At 37.1% G+C, this 25430-nt stretch overlaps 1 protein-coding gene across 2 annotated transcripts in view; it reads right to left on the bottom strand.

Annotated features, from left to right (window-relative positions):
- Positions 1-1172: 1172 nt before the first annotated feature.
- Positions 1173-25430, bottom strand: part of LOC131435737 (potassium channel subfamily K member 18) — a 38367-nt gene continuing 14109 nt past the window's right edge. The window contains exons 2-6 of one of the 2 annotated variants that reach the window (XM_058603910.1): positions 22677-22730; positions 21371-21468; positions 21047-21215; positions 2909-3111; positions 1173-2821 (exon numbers count right to left, since the gene is read on the bottom strand). In XM_058603910.1, the coding sequence (XP_058459893.1) occupies positions 2147-2821; positions 2909-3111; positions 21047-21215; positions 21371-21468; positions 22677-22730 (1199 nt within the window). In that variant the 3' untranslated portion in view covers positions 1173-2146. Of the gene's footprint in view, positions 2822-2908; positions 3112-3221; positions 3380-3445; positions 4640-14845; positions 15638-21046; positions 21216-21370; positions 21469-22676; positions 22731-25430 lie in introns of those variants that run through there. The other variant, XM_058603909.1, reaches the window with a different exon arrangement.

Genomic DNA, 25430 nt, shown 5'->3' with positions numbered 1-25430 from the left:
GATTGTCAATGAATTCAAATTTATGTAAAAGAATATGGAATATGGAAATCAGTAATACCGTGCCGGTGGTGTAATGATGTCAATAATAATAATAATAATAATAATAATAATAATAGTAATAATTATAAAAATAATAATCCTACTACATGTTTTTGCTGCTGATTTATGCTGTTTAGCTTGACTTACACATGCAGAAGTTACAGAAACGCAGGTTCGCTCCGTTTCTTAGATTTCGTTTAATTGATTCAATCGAAATAGAGCATGAGATAGTAAGTCTAGGTTTAACTAGGTTCGAAATTGTTCCAAATTGAAGGTCATATTTGTTGGTGGTAAACGAACCAACTTCGGCTATTCCGGTCATCTGAATCCGCGTTCGAAAGAAGAGCAATGGTGATTTAAAACTGCAAAAAGGATCTCACTCACATTTCTTCAAGATGGCCAATTCCACAGTAATATTTATGATGTTATGAGTAATATGGGAAAGGCATCATTACACCACTAAGTGGATTAAAACAGGTGTTTTCAGTTAATACTATCCTTTAATAAACAGCTATTAAAATTTCATGATATTCCATTCATTAGTTTGTGAGTTATTGTGCTAAGCGTGACGCTACTTTTGTTATTTTCCGAACAATGGGTCAAAAACAATTCCGTGTTTTAATTTTACACTGCTTCTTGATGGGAAAAAATACCGTTCAATCGAAGCAATGGCTTGAAAAGTGTTATGGAGACTCCGCTCTATCAGAAACAACAATGAAACGTTGGTTTGCTGACTTCAAACGTGGTCGTAGTTGCGTGAGTTAGCTGAGATCGCAATGATATCAAAAGAACGTGTTGGCTTTATATTGCATGAGTATTTGGCTATGAGAAAGCTCTGTTCAAAGTGGGAGCCGTAAACGTAACAAACCGGATTTTTTGCGTCGATATGTGACAATGGATGAAACATGGATTCACAACTTCAATCCGGAATCAAATTGATCGTCATATGAGTGGATAGCAACTGGTGAACCTTGTTCAAAGCACCCGAAAGCACAACAATCGGCTGGAAAGGTTATGGCCTCGGTACTTCGGAATGTGCGTGGTGTAATATTTATCGACTATCTTGAGAAATGAAATACCATTAACAGTGATTATTATATAGCGTTATTGGAGCGTTTGAAGGCTGAAATTTGCAAAGAAACGAAGGCATATAACAAAGAAAAAAATTTGTTTCATCAAGACAACGCACCGTGTCACAAGTCAATCAAAACTATGGCAAAACTACATGAATTGAAATTCGAATTGCTCCCACATCCACCGTATTCGGCAGATTTGGCTCTCAGCGACTACTGGCTGTTCACAGACCTGAAAAAAATCTCACCGGTAAGAAATTTTGCACGAATGAAGAGGTTATCGCTGAAACTAAGACCAAAGTGGTATTCAAATGTTAGAGCGGCGCTGGAATGATTGCGTTGTTCTAGATGGAATTTACGTTGATGAATAAAATTAATTTTGAATCAAAAAATCGTGTTCTCTTTGTTAAGCCCAGGACTTTTCAGCCCATATGTTACAATGATAATTCATGCGTGCAAAATCGTACGCAACGGTAATTTTTAACGAATTTTCACTTGTACGCTCTACCCTGAAGTTTTTACTGCGTATTCCGGAACTAGAAGACGGATGCGGATAAAATTTAATACCACCAATTATGTCTGTTATACGAATCTGATCACTTTATGCTTTTATTCAAAGATATATAAAAACATCATGATTAAATACAATGCTAAAATCTTGCTTCAGAAAGCTATGCACTTCAATCACAATTTAGTAGCTGCTTTTCTAAGTTATTCAATTACCGTATTCAAACAAACTCTTAAGAGATTATATCGAAAAGTAGTTCAACATAGATTTGTAATCATAATCTTCAAAAACAACATAATATTCCGTAAAAACATAAACAATAAATTTTTGGTACTGTTGCTTCTTACATACTATTATAAATACACGCAAGATATTCGAAAACTCTAAATTTATCAGTGCCATATTCGGGAATCACGGCGATTGTGCATGGTTTTGTTGATTCTATATAAAAAGTGGCTTTAGTCCACTCGTAATCACACACAAGATACGTTAAACGTCAGTCATGAAAGTAACTATTAGCGAAACATTAATCCTTTTTGTCATCTTTGCTAGAAATACCCGCAGAACCGACTCTCTCCGAAGGCACCGAAAGCATGGTCGCATCTCCATTCGGTGGTTGCTGTGCACCATTGGCGGACGGTGTGCTCGTATGAACCGCCGACAATTCCACGGGAGTGTGCATCTGGGATTGCTGCAAGGAAGCAGCTTCCGCCATCTGTAGTCCAATGGTGGCTCCAATTTTCGCACTTGCTTGTCGGAAACTATCGCTTAGCTTAAGTTGAACCACATTGATGCACATCGAGGTCAAGGCAAGGCCGAAGATTAAATAGAAAATGCTGCACATCATGTAGATGGGATGCTGAGGAACGAAATCTCCGAAACCGATGGTGGAGATGGAGATGAACACAAAGTAGAACGCTTCAAAGAACGACCAGTTCTCCCAGGTGAAGTAGATAGTGGCTCCGAAAAGCATGTAGGCGACCAGAATAAAAATAGCAACGGAAATCGGTAAGTTGAATTCATCATCAATTTCGAAAGTTTCCGGAAGGGGCGTAGTGGGAGATTCGCAAGTTGGAGGAATTTCTGCAGAAGTTGATGGAGCGGGTTGATCAGTAGGTTTTGCGTCAGTTGGTTGTAGTTCGTTTTCTCCGCTGGGACGGCGAACCATGTCATAAACTACATTTAAACCCTTCATCACCTCCTGGAAAGCACAGAAAAACAAAAAAAAAAACAAACAAAAAAATATAAGTTTTCGGTTTAGGTTTCAGCAACGGACATGGCTCTTTACCTTCACTTGTGCTGTTTTGCGAACTTTACGGAAGGATCCTGTATAGTACAATCGACGTACATAAGCCCAAAGGAATTTAATTCCTCGCGTGAACAGTTTTCCAAAGTCAGCCAAAACGATTAGAAATATCGGTATTCCGATAATAGCGTAGATGATCGTCAATGCTCGGCCTGTCGTCGTTGAAGGTGAGATGTGTCCATATCCTGAAATGAAATAAAAAAAAAATATTTTGAGTATTTGCATTGTTCCAAATGAAAGTTGCAAAAGAACGAGTATTTTTCAACTGGAAGCATTTCTCCAAATAGTTCATTACCGATAGTAGATACCACCGTCAGGGAGTAAATCACTCCGTTGATGAAGTTCCACGCTGTGTTGCCGCTGTAGGTTTTCATACCGGCCTCGAAGGCGACCTGCAGTTCTTCTTCGAATTTTCTCAATCGAACCCTAGCAGATTGTTTCCAGTCTTCTTCCCTTAAAATGATTAATTATACTATGTGAAAAATCACCAATGAGTTGGTACGAATATCTTGACAATACTTCTGATTATGACTGGAAAGCCAAAGATGATCGATGAAATCCCGCTTAACTCGTTTTACGCCACACTTGTACTGTGACTCGAAAGTCCCTTCCGTTACCCGAAAGATTATTCCCCCTACCCCACACAACATTACCAAGACCCCAAAGTAGAACAAGCATTCGTTTCCTTGCAGTCTTATTCGTTGCACCTCTAACGGTGTGTCATCTAAGAAATCTAGCCAATAGTCTTTGACCTCCTCCAATATCTCCGCCCAGCTAAACTGATCGTTTTCTTTCTCGACATAAATCACCAATGCTCTTCTTCGTTTTTTTTCTTTTGGACCTTCGACCGGTTTGTCGTCTGAAGCAATCAATTTTGTTACGTCACATTTTTTCTCCTCAGCTTCCTCCTGTTTCTCGACCTGAGTAGACGCAACAATCTCCTTCGAATCTATATCATCTACCTTCACAACCTTCCGCTGTGTCAGTACCATCTCATCTTCAATTCTAATTTCAGGAGCAATAATGACTTCCTCCACTGGCAAAACGGTAGCCACATCTGGAACGATAGGTTCAGCTTCCGGTGGAAAATCAGACGGCAACTCGGATTCGGGTTCGGGAGACGTTGCCAGTTCTGGAGTTTTCGTTACCTTCAAATGTTCCACTCTAACCGATCTTGGTCGTTTCGGCTTCCGAGGAGAAAATCGTCGTCGCACAGTGGCCAGCTTCTCCTCGTCGCTGGTATTTTTTCCATCATCTTCACTGCTTGAAGCGGAAGCACTGGAAGTTTTCGGAATAATCAACAGTTTCTTCTTTATCGCACCCGGCGAAACTGGAGTTTTGGAACGTGTCGGCGGAGCTGGTGGTAAAATTGGAGCTTCGATGCTTTTGGATCGTGCATTTTCCTGCTCGCGATTCTGCAATTCCACCTGAAGCTTTTGTCGTTGTTCTTCAAGCAGTTCCTCGCGATATTTATCGAAACGCCGTAGCCGCATTCGATCCAGTTCTCGTTTTTCCTGGAGAAACTTTAGCTTTTCTAGCTCGAACTTTCGTCGTTCTTCGTTAAACCGGGTCAGATTTGCCTGAAGTTGCGAAGAGCGTGATTCGTTTTCTTTGCTACGTTCCGTTTGGTACCGCTCGATGCGTTCACGGCGCTTGCGGACTTCGGTGTCGGAAATTCTGCCACCATCGCTGGAATCGTCTGTTTTCGGTTTACTGAAATTGAATATTGAATGTCATTGGTCAGATGAAGGAACTTCAGAATCAAGTCTGGTAAGTAATAGTTTATTATGTCCAATTTGTCGTCATCCTACAAAAATGTCATAAGCAGTCTCTCCCAGGATTGGTGTACAAAAATCAGCCCTATTTTCGATATCTGAATAAATGAATTCGCCATCGATATATAAACATCCATCCACACCGAACTGAATAAATCAACGTACTATGGTAGAACCTAAATTGGACACAACAAATGCATGTATCCATGTATGGCTATCTATCATCAAATCAAAGTTTTACCGGTGATTACGAACCATTAAAGACTACTTATCGGGTTTCATTGCTGTTGTAGACGAGATCAAAGAAGATTGAACAAGGCCCTCAGCTATAACGCTTAAACGAATTTCTTGAGCATCAAGAAGTCGGGCGAGTACTATAAGAGATATAACAGGATGACCGTTTCGAATATCGACAATCGATTCCATTAGTTGATTGTGTAAATCGCAGTGCAATAATTTCTTCGTTTTAAAGTTTGTAATTAAATATCTATACCAGGCGCGTACACAGGGGTTGGTGTTAGGGGTTGAGATCCATTCCTCAGCGTCTTCAAAAAAATCAACAAAATATTATAATGAAAAACTCTTCAGTTTACATATTTGAATCAATTATAAAATGAATAACTTTCACTTGGTTTTATTCCATATGTATGGAAATTAATCAACAATTGAATTTTTCCAATTTTCCTATCGCCATGGGAGTTCCGGTGCACCGTGAAAAGAGTCTTAGATCAAGAGAATAAAGGACAACTATTCGCGAAGTTTTTCTTCTGTGCTCGGGTTCTGTAAATTTTCGTTGACATCAAAATCTTTCTTGTCCTTCGAGCGAATCCAGTGCGTTCAATGAGGAAAATGGGGACAGCGACTTTACGTTACGAAATATCTTGAAGGTGGATTGAGCTTGAGCTTGAGCTTGAGCGACCACCCCTGGTTGCTACTCCGTTACTGATCGGGATTAGCTGAAATGGTACAGGGAGTTTCTAGATGATCCGACCTGGGACTGGTAAATCATCCTTCAATGTACATCTTCTGGTAACCCCATAATTCATTGATCAGTACCGGCGCCGGCCAGGCCCGAACGTAGATCGTCTAAGGAATGGGAAGGGATGTTAGTCCTACACTTGTTGTTACTAGAGACCGTATATACTACTGCGCACTCCACAAGTGTCACGAGAGAAGGATATTAGTTAGTAAAAATTTCAGTATTCTTATTATTCGCGCGCGACTCAGTATGTTCCAGTTTCAAGATGCTCGGATGCACCACTAAACTCACTGACTTCCCGAGTGAACGTTTCAACAATATTCTATATTGAAGTCCCGGGAAGTCTTGATTCACAGCTCTTATTCGAGGAAACTGAAGAAAAATTCGCAATACTATCGCGTAAAGAATAAAAACTTCCCTATTTTTACCTATTTTTATATATATAAAAAATAGGTATAGAATTCGCTCAAACTTTCGAAAATTTTTCCGAGGCCCGGAGGGCCGAATGACATATACCAATCGATTCAGCTCGACGAACTGAGCAAATGTCTGTGTGTGTGTGTGTGTGTGTGTGTATGTGTGTGTGTCCGTATGTGTGTTGTCAACTAAGAGGTCGAGATCTCAGAGATGGCTGGACCGATTTTCATCAAACTAGTCGCAAATGAAAGGTCTCCCCGTCACCCAAAACGCTATTGAATGGTTTTGAGATCGGATGTTTACTTTTTGAGTTATACAAAGTTTTATGTCAAAATTTTCAGTTTTTTGACAGTATCTGTCACAATTGACCTTGAAAACAGAATATGTTTTCAGACTTAGATTCCGCACGGTAATACCTATCCAACAAGCCATAGATTGTTAAAATCCGTCCATTTTTAACGGAGATATCGAAATTTTTCTGTAAGCGACTTTTCCCCCTATTCCAGCAGTAGGAGTTTTGAGCGCTGTATGACAAAGAAATGCTTGGGAGCAACGGAAAACACGATTTTTTATACTGTTACATACAATTGTTTCTAAGAACCAAAAGGATTGTGTACAGCATTCTTTTTCATGACATTTAGCCTCGGACCGATTTTGGCACGGCTCGTTTTTGGCAACATAATCGTTCGAATATGACATATATAAACCAGATGATGGAAGAATTTTTTTTAATTATTTTGTTTTAAACTACTTACAGCAATAAATGCTGGAACAACATAACATCCATATACCATTCGAATCAGTTCGTCGAGATCAGCAAATGCGTGTGTGACAAATAACTTCAATTAATTTTCTCGGAAAATTTCTTTTCTACAAATTCAGATTCATACGAAAAGTCGTATGCTCCCAAACAAAGTTCCTGCATTATGTTTGGTTCCGACCTCTGGTTTCGGAACTACAGGATGATATGTGAAACGAAATCAAAATTGTGTAACTCATTTTTCTTGAAGATGGCTGAACCGATCTAAGATGCAAATGAAATCTAAGAATCATCTAAGATTCAAATGAAAAGTTTCAAAGTTCTATAAAACATCTTGCTTTTCAGTCAGATCCAACTTCCGGTTTCGGGGATTGTATAAAAATGTCTATTCCACATAATTTAATCAGGTTTATCGGGTTAGCAGATTTGGATAGTCGATAAAAAAATTAACTTTTTTCAGTTTTAGTGGTATTCAGTTGTCGATCAGAAGGCACCTAAAAATTTAATTCGTGCTATGATCTCTCAAAGATGTCTTAACTGATTTTCAAATGTTTTGAAACAAATGTAAAGTGTACAGCTACTCAGGTGAATTTATCTGACTTCGGCCATACCGCTTTTAGAATTCCGGTTCCAGTATAAAATCGTTTCTCAAAGCTCAATCGTTTTCTCAAAAAAAGCCTAATCAAATTTCAGAAACAAAAATTTTAATTAAAACAAACTTATATACAAAAATTAATTATTTTATCCAATTATGACTTCCGGTTCTCGAATTACATGATGATGAATTTTTAAAATTCAAACCGATATAGAAGATGACAATCCCGAAAAGCTTCAAAGTTGAACTCAAAACTGTTGTAATTTATTCGTCATATGGCCATACGAATCGGTTTGGGTTATGCTGGTTCCTGAATACCGGCTCTGGAAGTACCTTAAATTACCGTAAACTCTAGAGTGGAACTTACATATCATGGCATGTTTAATCGATTATCACACTTCTAGATTCAAATTCGATCCGATTTGCAGTTTCGACATTACAGAGTAATGAGTGATTAAAATCTCAAATTGTCGCTTAAAACGAGGGTCATTAAAATAATGTCATGAGAACTTAAACACCGAAGAATATTCATGCAAAAAACACATGCGGATTGATAAAAATAGGTATCATCTCACTGCTAGGTGGATTAAACACGTTTTTATAAATGAAATTACGTGATACAAAATAAACGACTGAATAGGATTTAGACAAAATAGTTGATTCATTGCATTGACATATTCTAAACAGTTGTTATAAAATCATTTTAAATCACCAAACAAAGGTCAACAGACCTCACGCGCGTCCTGATCCTTTATTATTTCCACTTTATTATTTGAATTATTTAATAAAAATATTAATTGGTTATATTGGTTGATCTGGGCAGCCGGCTACCGAGAAAAATATTAATTTATTGTTTGAAATATTAATATCAAGTGTTTTTTTACTATGTATTCAATATACTGATATATGTTATCTCTGTCATTAACTTTGTATTATCAACGGATTTGCGTAATAGTTGATTTTTATCATTCAATTTATAATCCTGAAAGACAATCAATGACATGGAAGAAGTAAACATTCCAAATAAAACTTTTCTCCGAAGCTAGACGGAAATTGATAGGTTGAATGAAGAGATAATTTAGTAAGAAGTGAAACATTGAAAGTATCTAATAACTGAAAGGAAAAACAAACTCCTGCAATTGTCACCTTTTACGACATGGAAGTAGGAACCCAGTGGATCATTTTTTTCCGCCGGATTTCACACGGCATCTAGGCTGGTACTGTCCGGAGAGAGCTAATAGGTACTATCAATCTCCTAGTGGACCCCAGCCCCTTAATATCTTGAAGGTGGATTGGGAAACGAAGTCGAATGCTCGGAAAATAGACTTACATGGTTATCAATCACTGGTCTTATCTTAGTTGTTGTATGTTCATGCCCCGACCTGGAAGAGTTCATAGTGTCACTAGGGTCGTAGCTGCTATGACTCCCAATCGCATCCGGGCGCTACGCGTAAAGCGATGTGAGGAAATCTTCAAGCAAATAAAATCCAGCAGTCCTATTCATCGATGAGAGCATGTTTATTGTTGATCTCGTATCGAATTCCAGAACCGCTATATTAGTTCTCTCCAGGTAAAAGACGAGACCGGTTAGCATAAAAATGTGTATAGAATGGATGGGTAGGGTCTAAACGATGAAAAAAATCATAATTTTTGCGAATTTTTTTCCAAAACTATCGTTCAATAAAATAAAATCAAATGTTTGGCATGATAAAAAAAATCATTCGAACAACATTTTGTAATTTTTTCATTGAACAATATTGATAAATAAGTCGGTGAAGAGATTCTTAAAAATCATGATTTGCGGTGTCCACTGTATCTCAGCGCAGACTAATCAGAAGTGAACAAATGAACGCAACCTAGTTAGAGAAGAGGTATTTCTAGACCCCAACGTTTCTGTTTGATTTTTTAAATTTTTTTGTTAATTTTTTGTGGTTGTTCAAAGTAAAAACTACGATTTTCTACGAAAAAATCCGCCATTTTGTTGCGGTTAAACCTCCCCAAAGTAACAAACAACGAAAAAGAAAACGTTGGGGTCTGGTTTTTATATGTAGAAAGTGTGTGAAAAATTAGAAAAAAAATTGGTTCAGTAGTTTTTGAATGACGATGGACACGGACTTTCAAAACCTGCTTTCGAGAAAAACGCGTTTAAAGGTTTTTGTCTATAAAGTCGAAGGAAACAATTAATTACTCCAGGAAGCCCGTAGGGTTTAACATTTTCAAAAAATCATATTTTTTCTTTCATAATTTATTATAACGAAACATTTCAAGAATGTTTTGTCAAATTTAAGAGTCAATCGAAGTAGAAATCTTGGGCCTGTGCGCCGAGCTCTTTCTTCTTCGTAGAATGAGATAGTCATAGATAAAGGTCTATAACTTCCAGAGTTTCGTTCCAATAGGCTTGGAAATTTCACAGAAAATTCTTCAAATGTTTTACTATAAGAAAATATAAAGAAAATATCAAATGATTTTTCAAAAGTGCTAGACACTACCAATCGCATTGACACTGAGAAATTTCCAAAATCAAAAATATTACCGGACTGACGAGAATAGTAATAAAACTGAAATTGTAAATTAATCATGGTTTTAGTGATCGGATTAAAATTTTTCCCTTCATTGAATGATTGAATTTCTAATCATACAAGATAATCATTGAATAAATCGATACTCTGTTAATAGGATTCTGTGGTCTGGAAATCAATTCTGTGTCTGTATTAGTAGACATGACCATTTCGAACAAATATGGTTTTTCTTACATTTTGAGAAATGACGAAAAGGTTTGGCGAAGGTACTAAGAAATCGGTTGCATGGAATGAAGAGCATACATAATACCTGTTTTAATCTAACTATTTAAGCACTGATGCCATTCTCGTGAAGGTATATGCTACTGTAGCATTCTGCAGCACATTCAAATTTGTATACTCTGTGGAAATGCATCTTTCGTTTTCAAACTTAAGTGCAATACAAAAAAAATTTGCGATACTTTCGTTTGTTTTGAACTTTCTATTAGAGGAGTAAAAATAAATAAAATTTTGGGTTAAACTAGTTTAGAGTGTAACGTTTACATGTGCTTAATTTCGATACAATCTGTCAAATGAATATGGGGATGGCTTCCAAGCAAGAAGTTCTTCAACAGTAAAATTTATGAGCGGTTGTGTAAAATTCAACCCAGTCTCACCGATGGATCGTGAAGTAGTCTGGAATCGACATCTCAATCATGTCCCGTGCAGTATAATCATTCAAGGAGACTCCACGGCGAGCTGGTAGCGGACTATCGCGTCAGGAAGCTCTACCGCAGCCGAAATGGACGACGAGACGTTCATTAAAGCGGACACCAAGCAGACCCTCGACCGGGAGTATTTCGTTGGTATATTTGACCTGGATATTCTGGAGAAGTTTCGGAAGAAGATAATCATAATTTGATAAGAAGTACTTGGTGTGGTAGGTGATCTATGAATGCATTATATTCAGCAAGCCGTACATAACAATCAGCACTATCAACTACCAAATATATAAAGATGAATGCCTCCAGAAGTGCCAGGTGTCTTTTCTCCGATCCCACGAAGGTAATACTCTGCTTTTGCGAGAATTCACATCGTGGCATTGTGCTAAATCTGTGATGGAAGACAAATCTACCAAACTCGCCAGAACTTCAATCTGGGAACCAGGGAAATTTTTTTTTTAAATTCATATCGTTTTTTTATACCCGGCTGCGGTCGTTAGCCGGGAATATTAAAATCGAATTCAAAACAATATTATGGGATTCGATTTGAATTTAGGCTTCTGAAAATTGGTTTCACCATCTCTAGGAGAAACGAAAATAGGAATCCACACACAGACACACACACTTTATTTACGTAAAAAGTGCAAATACTAAAAAGAAGTTTAAAAGGAAAATTTAATAAATGATTAAGGACGATAAATCGTCCCATCTGCAAGTGTTTTTCTATTCTCACTTTCTTACAATTATTATAGCGTAATTGTTTATGTTCCCCGTTCTAAAATTTCTTTTGATAAGACGGAAATTTGGTCGTTGGTCATAATATAGAGTAGTAAAAAGAAAAGATCGCCAATTAGTTTATTATAAACGAAAGTGGTGATAAAAAGAAGGAAGCGTATTTTTAACTACAACATTATAAAACTCGGATAGTTTTAATTTTTTTTTTGTTCCGATTATAGAGGGTTTAACCTTAATGTCATTCTCCTCTTCGGGCTAGGAAAACTTTCTAACCCTATGTGCGGGTTTGGGATTCGTACCCAGACGGGTTTCGTGAAAGGCATCGACATACCCATCCCCTTTAATAATTTCTTAAAATTCGGTTTCTAATGACTTTTTCAATTCGTTGCGTTCTATTTTCATATTCTGATTTTGAATACAGAATTTTGATCTCCCAATACAACTTTAAATGTGGCAACCCTGTTTCTGAAGAACAGAAAAACGACGAGTGGAATTCGATTTTCTGGCAACAAATTATGCAATCTGGCAGCATAACATACAGGTTGATTAGGTCGAGAATGATTGACAATGTGTGGACACTATGAAAACGTCATGTAAATTCACGCCATCTGAGACCGACATATCCGATACTAAAAGCCTGTTTTAATCCATCTAGTGGTGCAAAGATGCCTTTCTCATAGAACCCATACCATCATAAATATTACTATGGGGTTCTAAAAACAATTGTTCATTGAATAGAAACAGGAAAGTTTGTTGAAACGTAATCTAGAAAAATCTACGAATCAAAACACCCTATATTTCCAGAACTGGAACTATTATGCACAACGAGTTCAGGGATTCTGTATGAAACCGTAACCCTTTTCCTTTGAATATTTACGTTTGTGAAAATCAATTTGGCCATCTAGAAGAAAAACAAGGAAGATCCTTTTTGCAGTTTTTGACCACTATTTCCAATACTTCCGGAACCTAATTTCGAGGACCGGAATAGCTGAAGTTGATTCGTATCACCAGCAACAAATATGACCTACAAATTGGAACAGTTTTGAACCCAATTGAAAAGAAATTTTCCCTCTTTTGCATCGTCGCTTTAGGGAGCAGTATAAAATTTTTAGTGCTTAGCCCAGTAGTTCCAGAACCGGAAGTCGGATCCAGAAAATCGGCCAAACCATCTTTGAAAAAAAGTCTGAGTTTCAGGAGTATTTAAACACTATTTCCGATACTTCCGAAATCGGAAATCGGGAACCAGAGCAGCTGGAATTAGTTTGATAGGCCGTCTACTAACAATGAATTTACCAGTCAGTTCTATGGAATTTGTACTCGTGTTTGCCATCGTTTATAAAAAAAACACATGAAATTAAATATTTTCCACTTATCGAACTCTAGTTCCAAAACCAAAAGTCGAATCCGGATGAAATGTGCTAAAAATTTTCAAATAATTTTAAGACCTTTCGTTTCAATCTCAGTTTGCGAAAATCGGTCAAGCCATTTCCGAAAAAATCGAGTTCATATTTTATACCTAATTTTCACTTATTGCCCTATAACTCCGCAACCGGAAGTCGAATCCAAATGAAACTCAATAGCAAGCTATGGGACTGTAGGACTTTTTATTTGAATGTAAGTTTGTGAAAATTGGTTTTACCATCTCTGAAAAAAGTGAGTGCATATATTTTACATATATTTGCTGCATATCACCCTGTATCTCCGGAACCAAAAGTCGGATCAGAATGAAATTCAATTGCAGGCTATTGGACCATAAGACCTTTCATTTGAGTCTTAGTTTGTGAAAATCTTCGAGAAAAGCGAATGCATATTTTTGTTACATACATACACACACAGGCATTTTCTCAGTTCGTCGGGCTGAATCGAATGGTATATGACATCAAGCCCTCCGGGCATCGATTGAAAAGTCGGTTTTCACAGAGATTGCATAACCTTTCATTATGAGAAAGGCAAAACACGCCCCTGAAAACGAAAATTTTATACATTCACAGACGTGTTTTCTAAATCAAAACCGAGTACCCACCTCGAAATAATTTACAAGTGGAATTTCACTCTGCAAAGCGGCATCTCTCAGCAGCATTATTATGAAAACCACTGATTAGAATAAATATATTGAATTAATGGGTGGTGTTTACTCACAAATATAAAAACACAGTCATAACTTATGAGTTCAACAGACCATTTTTTCAAAATTTACTCAAATTCACGGAAAACTTTCATATACAAGACAGATGTGTTAAATCCATAGTGAAAATATACTACTTTTGACACTGCTATGTCTCGCAAGTGTAAATAACTACAATTCGTTCGGTCATGTTTCGAAGACGGGATGTTCACCATTAAAGTGGAGTAAGTAAGTAATGTCCCACAAGTCGTAAATTTCCACAATTTTGTTTAAGTGTGTAGGTATACATATATTTTAATATGTATATAACATTGTGAGAAAAGGGTTCGATGTGTAGAAGTAGCATTTGAGCTTGTGAATCGTCTGTCGTCAGTCCGAAGATTAGATTACCTGCACTAACTTCCATGTTCTTTAACATTATGAGGTTGTTAAGATTATCTAATCTAACTTGTCATGGTAACTTTGACACACTTTTCTGTATAAAATATAAATGTATCAAGAAATTTCGACTCATCAGTGTAGAGCAGAATGGAAAACTTTACGCTAAGGATCGGTTGAAAAGTCTGTTAAAATAGATAAATCTAGTTTCACAAAAATAATTTTATACCAAGACTTTGCTACCAACCAAAGGATTATACCTGAACTGATTCGAAATAATCCAAAATGGAGCTACCAGAAATTGCTCTGATATAACCGGATAACAATAAACCAACAGTTTCCCTAAAAATAGACCAAAACCAGTAGTCAAAGCGTCGAACTGTACAAAACAGCTATAGCATTACATTTACGATCGCTTCATCATATTATTATGGTTTCAATACTATCCAAATAGTAGATATTGATAGATGTAAACTATCTATAATCTAGATACGAGTGAAATAATTATTTAAAAAGATTGCGGTATAAACGATAACAATACAAACTACCGATAAAAAAAAACAATTATTTTCATCTTATACATTTATAAAAAACTGATAAGTGATTGAATCTTGGCAACCTCAGTGTTAAAAACCTTGACCCAAAGGTTCATTACCACAAAACGTCTTGAAATCATAAACAAATCTTTCCAAGAGGGTTATCTGCCAACAATTGAAGAAACGTTCAAAGGCGAAATTCCACAAATGATTTAGTAGTACTATACTTTCTCACCCTAGTTCAACAAATGACACCCCATTAGTTTTATTGAATGAGAGCCAAGTAAATTCTTCAGTATACTAAAGCGGTTCAATTGCTGATGTCACCTGGTCGCGTCACCTGTGTCATGTCGCATGCCAAAAATTGCCGGCATGTTGCGTCACTGTGGTGTAACATACCGTGAGGTCAGACTTTTCTTGGCACGACGAAGCAGCGAAAAAATCTCCGGACTGCTTGGCACCTCCTCGCTATCACGTGGTACCGAGCGGCTTCTCGGCGCGGCAGCCGAAAGCTTCTTATCCTTTCGATTGAGAATTTTATTCCGGTGGCTACTATAATCCATCGCACGTTCGAGAAAACTTTTCTTACTGCCTTTAACCGATCCTTGTGGACTAGATTCGACGGTGCTTCTATTCTCCGAACCACTCTGTTCGTCAGAGGCTTGACTTTGACTTCCGAAGCTATCTAAAGAACCATCTGCTCTTGACGGGTCCGGAGTAGATTCTCGCATCTGCCGAGCTGCTTTACGGCGTCGGCGTGCCACGACGGGCACTTCTGATTTAGGATCCATGGTTTAAATTTATAGTACAAACGAATTCAGAGATCACTTCCGGGTTACGTTACACTACACTATTGAAAATCACAGCTTCGCAGTTAAATTCGTTTTACACAATCGCACCACTTTTAAAGACCATATTTTGAGCCACATTAAATTTGAAAAGAAGTGCAGTTTAAATATGTTGGAAATATTCTTTATAACAAGCACAAATAACTAAATCTCATCTTTCTGATTCACTCCAGGATTGATGTTCGCTTTATCGAATAGAATCAAAGTTGATGGTCGTGCCAGTGACTCGTTTCAAAGAATTTGTCGCATTAGATCCATTTTTGGGCAATATATTTAAATACTCTCTCGCGGAAAATAAAACACAGGACCGTTCGGGACCGCTGCTCGGAATACTCTGAGCGTATGGGGGGCTAAAAATAACGACATTTTCCAACACCATCAGCTGCCGGCAGTGACCGTACGGGTTCGCTACGAAAGTGCGAGAGAAAAACAGCCGGTGCACTGCAGTGGCACTATTCGATGAATATCATATTAAAAAGAGCAAAAATAATACATGTTAACTTTCGGTGGCGGTGTATGGATTTCGACACGATGTTTTTGAAACAATATCAATAAACCGATCAACTGAAAGTAAATAAAATCGAATGATTAAATTTCTACTTAAACCATACAAGCAGTGTATTTTCGTAGGATCATTTTTACAATTCAGTATCATCTATCATAAACATGAAACAAGTTGTTAATTGCATTAAGTCATCGCGTAAAAAATTTTGTACATAAACTTGTAAGTTTTCCTACACTAGAAAGCAACGAAAGTGAATTTGTTTGTTTTGATTCTATACTCTCCGTAAGTGGTTAGATTGTGGGTAGATTTTGGTGCAATGCAGTGTGAGTATAGTGGGAAACTCATTCAACAGTTTTCTCTTGCGTATGTATTCGTAGGAACATGCGACACCGGTTTTGTTTTCTTGTAACAATATCCCACCGTGACACCACATGATTGAAAGAATAGAAGACATCAGTAATATTGTATCACGATGCGGCAAATAATCGGGTACTAATTGGAGTTCTGCTACACGAATGCGATGCAATATGTTTCATGATACATTTAATTTGTTGCTTGGGTTGTTGCAAACCAAGAGCCAGGGGACCGAAAAAATTAAATCTTATATCTGAAAACGATAGATTGAATTTAAATAGTTCTAGCTTCAAAGTTGATTCATTTTACGGTTTATTTACTAAGAGGTCGTAAATTCTCGGCAGTTTCAAAAATAAGTAGGGTAACAGAGGTATTTTGGCCCACTTTAGGATTGATTCTATTTTGGCCCACTTTGTAAAAATATCCACCAAATGTTGTAATATTTTGATAAACCCTTCCGCAATAGGTAATTTAATGTGATTAGGTTCAAATTGATGCAACATGGGTTACTTAACATCGATTAAATCCATAAAGTTTGTTAGGTGGGCCAAAATATATGAAGTGGCCAAATTACCTCTGTTACCCTAATCGTTAGTTCGTTTTCGGAAGCTAAAATGGACGGAAGCTAAAATGGACCGCTATTTTTAATAGTGCTGGTCATTTTCTCACGAAATTGTGTATGACCGCCGCCCCGAAGCAGGTAAACTTGGTTTGAAATCTTATTGCAAAGCCAATGCTATAGGAATGAGATAAAATGCTATTTTCAATTATTGTAACTAGATGAGATTTTACGAACGGCGGATATAGAGAATTAACTGACGTTTCGTAATTGCCTAAAGGTTCCAGATGATTCATGATTCGTCCAATGCAAATTCCTGGAAAGTTAATTCACTTTATTGTTTTCAAAGCTACTACACAGTTCATGTACGCATCTCATCCGACAAAGTCGAAAATTGGTACGGTCTTGACAATAAAAACTAAGACAGTACGGTATAGTGAACAATAGAATATTCGAAATGTGCAAATACGATCTACAAAAACTTGAATGATTTAGTAAAAACCATTCAAGCGAAGAGATTGTGTTTCGTTTATACCGGTTCGTGAGTGAACGGCTACTACTCTAATCTGCAGGTAGTTCACCGTGTGAAATCTAAAAAGCCAAATTTAAAACTAAAAACTGGGTCTCCTGGTTTGTCAAATTCACAAACCAATCCAGGAACTAGCACAATAGAAGGCAATAATTCAGTGGGCTTCGTTTCACATTCACCAACAGGATTACTGAAGTTATCAGAAATTGTAGAATGGATTTTCGCAGCATTCAATATTTCCGAACCTCTAAAGACCTTCATAATGACATTCTTCCCAAAAGCTAGAATTTTCAGCTCAATGGTTTGTATCTCAGGTTTTGTATCATTTGATGGATCATTTATCATCCGTCACAAATGATTCAATCACTGTCCTGCAGTGGAATTGTCAAAAATGTAACGTATTTGCTTTGTGTGAAACATGGCTTACATCAAACATAGCCTTAAAATTTAATGACTTTAACATTATACGTCTCGATAGAGACTCTCCGTATGGCGGAGTGCTTTTAGAAATAAAGAAATGTTATTCCTTTTATAGATTAAACATTCCTTCTACTTCTAGTACAGAAGTTGATGCTTGTCAAATAAACATTAAAGGAAAAGACATTTGCATTGCTTCGGTATATATTCCTCCAAGAGCACAAGTTGGACAGCGACAGCTTAATGAAATGGTTGAAGCCCTTCCTGCTCCACGATTGATTCTGGGGGATTTAAATTCGCACGGTATTATGTGGGGTTCCGTTTACAATGACAGCAGATCATCTTTAATATATAATATTTGCGACAATTTTAGCATGACGGTACTAAATATGGGTAGCATGACACGGATCCCAAGACCTCCTGCACGTCCAAGTGCATTATATTTATATATTTGCTCGACTTCAATTCGACTAGATTGCACCTGGAAAGTATTTCCTGATGTACACGGTAGCGATCATTTACCAATCATCATCTCAATTAGCAGTAACAAATGTATTACTAATTCAGTTCATATTCCATATGATTTGACAAAAAATATTGAGTGGAGATAATACCAAAGTAATATTTCAAGTGTCTTAAATTCAATGGAAGAGCTCCCCCCACTTGAAAAATATGACTTCCTCGTTTGTTCGTTTCTGGAGGCCGTAGAACAAGTCCAAATCAAACAGAAGGCCTCCAAACCCTTGGTGGGACAAAGAGTACTCAGATGCTAAACACGCGAAACAAAATGCTTCCAAGACCTTTTTTTAAAACGAGGAGGAGGAACTCCTCAGAATTTAAAAAAATTCTTCATTTTAGAAACCAAGTACAAGAGCAAGTATTGGAGATATTTTTTCGAAGGTTTGTCTAGAGAAACCTCAATGAACACTCATTGGAACACGGCCAGATGAATGAGGAATCGTAACGTGGGAAATGAGAGTGAGGAATACTCGAACCGATGAATATTTGATTTTGCGAGGAAAGGTTGTCCAGATTCTGTTCCTACGCCGAGCATTATTTGGGAGTCTTCTCAAATAATGGTTCCATTGATAGACCCTTCTCAATGATGGAATTTTCCATAGCACTCATTACAAGACAATATCGCTCCTGGGTTGGACAGAATTAAATTCGACTTGATGAGGAATCTGCCAGAACTCGCAAAAAAGACGTTTGGCTTCCGTAGAAATAAAGTGACCAATGATTGCTTTGCATTACTTTCATCTGACTTCCAAATTACCTTTGTTAAAAAATAACAAATGGCATCGTATTTTCAGACATTAAAGGAGCATTTGATTTAGTTTCCATTGATGTTTTTTCAGACAAGCTCCATCAACATGGACTTCCAGCGACTATAAATAATTATTTGCACAACCTTTTGTCAGAGAAATGCATGTATTTTTCACATGGCGATTTGGCAACATTCAGAATTAGCTACATGGCTCTCCCGCAAGCCTCATGCCTCAGTCCGCTCCTCTATCATTTTTACGTGAATGACATTGACAGCTGTCTAGTAATCCCATGCACACTAAGACAATTAGCAGCTGATAGCGTGGTTTCAGTTACTGGACCCAAAGCTATTGATCTGCAAAAACCATTGCAACATACCTTAGATAACTTGTCCGTTTTGGGCTGTTCATCTGGGTATCGAATTCTCTGCGGAGAAAACAGAGCTGGTCGTCTTTTCAAGAAAGCACGATTCCGCGCAGCATCAGCTTCATATGATGGGAAGAATGATCCAACAGGTTTTGACTTTTAAATACCTCGGGGTGTGGTTGGATTCTATACACATTAGGTATCTGATAACAAAATGCCAACAAAGAATAAATTTTCTTCGAACAATAACAGGATCTTGGTGGGGTGTTCATCCGGAAGATCTAATAAAATTGTATCAGACAACGATACTTTCAGTGATGAAATATGGATGCGTTTGTTTCGTTCCGCTGCAAACTCTCATATTATCAAACTTGAGCGAATTCAGTATCGTTGTTTGCGAATCACCTTCACCTTCCATTAAAAGATCGCTTTTGGGAGCTTTCATCACGACTGCTAATAAGATGTGAGGTACTGAATCCCCTGGTTATTAATAACTTCGAAAGACTAGTCGAGCTTTAATCTGAAACAAGATTCGTGACAGAATATTTTACAGTATATTCCTGTCCGTGACAGCCTCCTTAATGTCCCTGACTCAACTTTATTTTTCGACACATCCATGCAGCGCGAAGTGCGTGGAATCCCGGAACACCTACGCTCAACGGAAATCCCAAATATATTTTCAAGTATGTTCAGGCATACTGACTCTGAGAAAATATTTTACACGGACGGATCACGAATTAAAGAGACTACTGGGTTTGGTATGTTCAACAATAATGTTTCGGCTTCATTTAGGCTTCAAGAACCTGCATCTGTTTATATAGCAGAGTTGGCAGCAGTTCATTATAGTTTAAGTGTAAAATTCCATTGTCCATACAAAACAACTCTATGAATTTTTCACACTTTTCCAGAAACCCGGTGGGATTAAACACTGATCAAACAAAAAAAGATTCATGTAAATCCGTCCATCCGTTCTTAAGTGATGCGATTACAAATAATGATCTCTGCATTTTTATATATATAGATATAGATGTATAGATAGATAGATAGATAGTCAACAATTGCAAACTGTCTTGTATCCAAGTAAACAGGAAAGTTTTGTCTAGATCGTTATCACATCCAAGTAAGCAGGAAAATGTTGTCTAGACCGTTATGCACTGGTGTAGTGTAGCACCGACTGTAGTCAGTCTAATTCGGGTGCACCCAAGGAATCCTTTTCTACCTTAGACAGTTGAAAACGAAAACGCTGCCAGTTACTATCGATCAACATTGACGTATGTGACGTCGAAATACTGCAAATTCATTCTTATATCACAACATTTGGGGACGAGGTTCTTTTCAAAATAGGATTGTTTGAACTCCCAAACCTTTAACCAACAAGCAAAAACACATGTTCTGTCACTTAAGTGTCTAGTTTTTCGAAATGGATTTGTTTGTGTTCATTCTACATATCTTTCATATACCAGCTTAATTTTTAAAAAGAATCCCTGGTCGCATTCTGTATAGTACATAAATTGAAACATGTCTTTTTTGTTTATTTTTTTCTTCTGCCCTACTTTGTTATGACATAGCTCGGTCGAAGTGCCGAATATATTTTCGAATCCACCACCTGTTCGCAATTGTGTGTCAGCAGAGAGCCAGTCGTCACACATCAAACGGATTGGATATGCCGAAATGTGTTATCGCTTGTAGACGATAACTGTGCTTCCATTAAACAAAAATGAAATCGATTCCTTTCTAATCTTGCTCACAAGCTTACCGATTGTTGTGTAGATTGTCCCGCAGTAGAACAGTGCATTCCAGAAGGTCCACGTTTTTTTGTTCTTCTTATTTTCGAATGATCCTTGCTTGTACGCCTCGTATAGTACCGTACTGTACTCTTCCACCAGATTGATGGCCCGACCTTCCCAAAGATCAGGATCTGGGTTCTACAGATGGGTAGCAGACACAAAAAAAAAACGAACGAATGAATTTCCAGTAGATGCAACAAAAGGCATGAGAAATTTATTTAGTGGATCATTTTATCATGCTCTCTCAAGAGCGAACGATCACTCGATGCGGTTTCGATAAAATCGGCACCTACCTCCAGTTTTTCGCGATCTAAAGCCAATATTCGAAGATTTTTTGCCAGAATTTTCTTCGCATGGTTGACGTTTATTTCCACTTTTCGCTCGTGTGTTCCTGTGATGGAATTAAGAAATAATTTGATTAAAAATTATCTTTAAGTGACATTTCATTTTATTTTGAATGAGATCTTCATAAATTATATGAAGCGGCAATCTTATGTTTTCATCTGCTCTTCAAGGCTAACGTTCTGGTCTAAAGGAGTATTTACGGGCAATTCGATAGTTAGTAGTTGATTAATAGATCCGAACTCATCCAGTTCCGAATAGATTTTTTTTTAAAACTAAAATCTTAAGCTTATATTCAAATGCTTCTCGCTTGTTTATGGAGCACTTTTTATTAACAAATTGACCTGAAATCCATCACTACATGGATTGAGCTACAGTCATTAGTTATGGTTCAACGACGCCCGAAATGGCAAAACTCGCAACGATATCATAAACAATATACGAACGTTTACATCAGAAAATTCTGTACACACACATCGTCTGGATCGGACATGACGCAATGAAAATCTCAACAGTTTATAATAATTCTATTTATTTATTAACCAAAGAAAATACAAATAGCCCTACTACCACGGCATGCCACATCTGTTTCGCTCGATCAGGCACTTATTGAGTCGAATCGTTTACAAATCATATCCGATCGAAGGATCCCCCTTTCCCAATCCTTCGGGTTTACCTTCAGCACCGTTGCAAGCACCGACGGAAAATCTCATTAAATCATCAGTGACGTCGTCGATTCTGCTGTCCGGGGGCGCGCAGAGCGGAGAACTTATTTTTAAAAAACGATGCCGCCAGTGCGTGCATTACCAACGAGAATATCGTCTTTCGGAATACAGTCAGCTAACAATAACAGCGTGAGAAAATATTTTCGTGACATTATTGGTAAATAAAAACGTCCGGAGTCGTTGCGCGAAGATGCCGTCTCGACATCGTTAAAGTGCGAATTTTCGCTGAATATTGGTCTTCGACGGATCGGCTTCCGATGCAAGCGGAGAAGAAATGCCTGTTGGCCGGACTTTTCAGTTCTCACGAAAGGAAATGTATTGTGAAAGAAAATGACCTCCATAAACCAGAGAATACGCTAACCGAAGGTAAACAGTGTATCTTTCGACTGTCATCACTTGTCGTTAGTAAATTATATTTGTGGCCTAGTGAGAGCTGTCAGTTGAAGAGCAATAAACAAGCTGGGAAGCTTTACATGATTGAGTTTAGGTGAATTTGACAATCAATTCAGATCAACATGCTTCATAAACTCACCTGTGCTGTTGTCATCAAATATCATGCTGCTATTATTTACACTATCGGTTTCTCCTATTAGAGGCAGACATTGCATGTTGGAAGAAATAGTTGATTAATTAGATTCATTTGTTAGAGATAAGAAAAAGCAGTGCATAATCTCATGCAAAAAAAAAACAATATGTAAAACTCATTTAAAAAAATAATTTTAACAATGAAAAATTAATCTTGCCCTAATCTTTCAATGAATTTTTCTTTTTTCATGAAGCAGAAAAATGATTTCTTATCATGAGCGATGTTTCTTGAATTGAAAGTTCTAATAAAAATTTCTCTGAAACCGTGCTGGTGAACTTTCTTGGATCATGTCCCTTGTTGCCATTTTTATCAAAATTCTATCAGTTTTTCGAAAAGCCGTATTGTATTGCAAACTTAAGTCGTATTATGATTTTTTTCTCGATGCATATTTTATATCGTATGTACGTGAAAGCGATGGTAATGTAAGGGAACACTTGTTCACTCAGTAACCAAGTTCACTAAACAAAACTAAGCTCTTACTTAACAAGCTATATTGATGCTTTGTTTAATGTTTCTGCAATAAACAACTAGGGATACTTTTCAACTGTTGTAAGTACGAGGTCTGTTAAAAAAGTACCCGGAATTCTCATTTTTCTAAAAAAATATTTATTTATTCGTCTACATCTATATGGTTCCCTTCAAAGTAATCCTCCCTAGATATAATACACTTATGCCAGCGTTTTTTCCAGTCTTCGAAGTCACTTTTTGTAATGCTCTGTAGCACTCTCAGCGATTCTGCCTTTATCTCTTCAATCGATGAAAAACGCTGTCCTTTAATGGGTCTCTTCAACTTTGGGAACAGGAAAAAATCACACGGAGCGCTATCTGGTGAATAAGTAGGTTGGGGCTTTGGTAATGCGTTTGTTTTTTTGATCAAAATTCAGCAGTTTTGGAATGAATTTGGCTGCCACTCGTTTCATGCCCAAAACATTTGAAAAAATATGATGGCATGAGCCAACTGATATGCCAACTTCATCAGCAACTTCTCTAATAGTGATTCGGCGATCATCCATAATCATTTTTTCCACTTTTCCCACATTTTCATCGATTATTGACGTGCTGGGTCGACCGGAGCGTTCGTCGTCTTCAACGTCTTCGCGGCCATCTTGGAAACGCTTATACCACTCGTAAACACTTGTTTTTTTCATAGCAGACTCACCGTAGGCTCTCTGTAACATTTCGCACACTTGGTTACACTTTATTTCATTTTTCACGCAAAATTTAATACAAATTCTTTGACTCTTCAATTCTTCCATTGTTTAAACTAACAAAAATCGCCGAGCTCAAAAAAACACGTCTACACCAGCCGCTATAAGACAGAATGTAAACAATGAATACAGCTGAAAATTTCACCATACATTAGGGACATATGTACCAACACAATAAAAAAAATTTTTGACCACCGGACTCTCCAGACGCGCGCAATTAAAAAATTCCGGGAACTTTTTGAACAGACCTCGTATATACCTAAATAAATTAAGTCTGAGTGTGTTATGGGATCAAGGATTGGTCGAGTCTTAAACTGAACTGAGTTGCATTGATTATTTTATTATTAAAAGATGATTTCGCATTAACTATTGTGTTATATGTGAGCTGTAAGAAAATTGCTACTAAGATTCATACTACATATTTAATATACTTCCTTTGGGTGTATCTATTATTCAAATTTACTTATAATATTGTTTCATGCAGAAAAGGCAAACTACACAGAAGAGAAACAATATAATAGACATGATGACCAAAACATACCCTTGTTTTTGTAAGCCACATGGAGCCAGCACTATTCCATCGTACACCTGGTAGTTTGTTTGCATGATAATACTCAATCTATCATTAGATTGCATGCTGGAATAATTGGCAAAAATCGCTCGACAGTGCTTGGCACAATGTTCACTTCCAGGTTCCTAATTCCAAAATGATTCTAAATTATTTAACTGATTTCTCCCTCTAGGTTAGCTATCAGCTCTGAAAGGCTCTAGTGTAGCTCCAATCTTATTTTTTTATATTTCTACTTCTGATCTCCACAATCTACCCGTTGGGTGTCACAAATCTCTATTCTGTGACGTTGCAAGTTTGTAATAGAAATTTACGAGTAATCTGTAGTCGTCTGCAATGAAGCTTAAATATATTTCGTGATTACCTGTCAAAATGAAAAATTGCACTAAATGCGAAGAACCACAATTAGGTATCTTTCTTCATAAGCCATGAAATGACACGGTATAGTCAAGCAAAATACTAATGTATGACAAAAAAATTAATTAATGTATGACAATAAGAACTCACTTTCAAGGATCACATATTAGGAATTCAGGTGGAGTATAATAAATATATAAAATATTTATATCCTCTTATAAAAATAAATTCTAAGCTCTGTGTTAAGAATAAGTTATTAATTTTTAAACAAATTCTCAGACGAACCATTTATGCAGTACCAATTTGGTCAAGTTGTTGTTCCACCAGGAAGAAAACGCTTCAAATGATTCAGAATAAAATTCTGAAAATGTTTTTGAACCGCAAAATCGACGCAATCTTCAATTGAATCGATTCGCTCTCTGTATTAGTTAGTTCGTTAGTATGCAATTACCTTAACCCCTATTACACATTACAAGTACGTTTACAATTTTCCCTTTAAAATCACCGAATCGCGTTAATAATGTGGTAATAACTAAATTATGTATATAATAGAGTTATAAAGGTAGC

The sequence above is a fragment of the Malaya genurostris genome, chromosome 3 (assembly GCF_030247185.1).
Source record: "Malaya genurostris strain Urasoe2022 chromosome 3, Malgen_1.1, whole genome shotgun sequence".
Lineage (NCBI taxonomy): Eukaryota > Metazoa > Arthropoda > Insecta > Diptera > Culicidae > Malaya > Malaya genurostris.
Note: the sequence above shows the minus strand (reverse complement) of the source record. Positions and strands in the feature narration are given on the sequence as shown.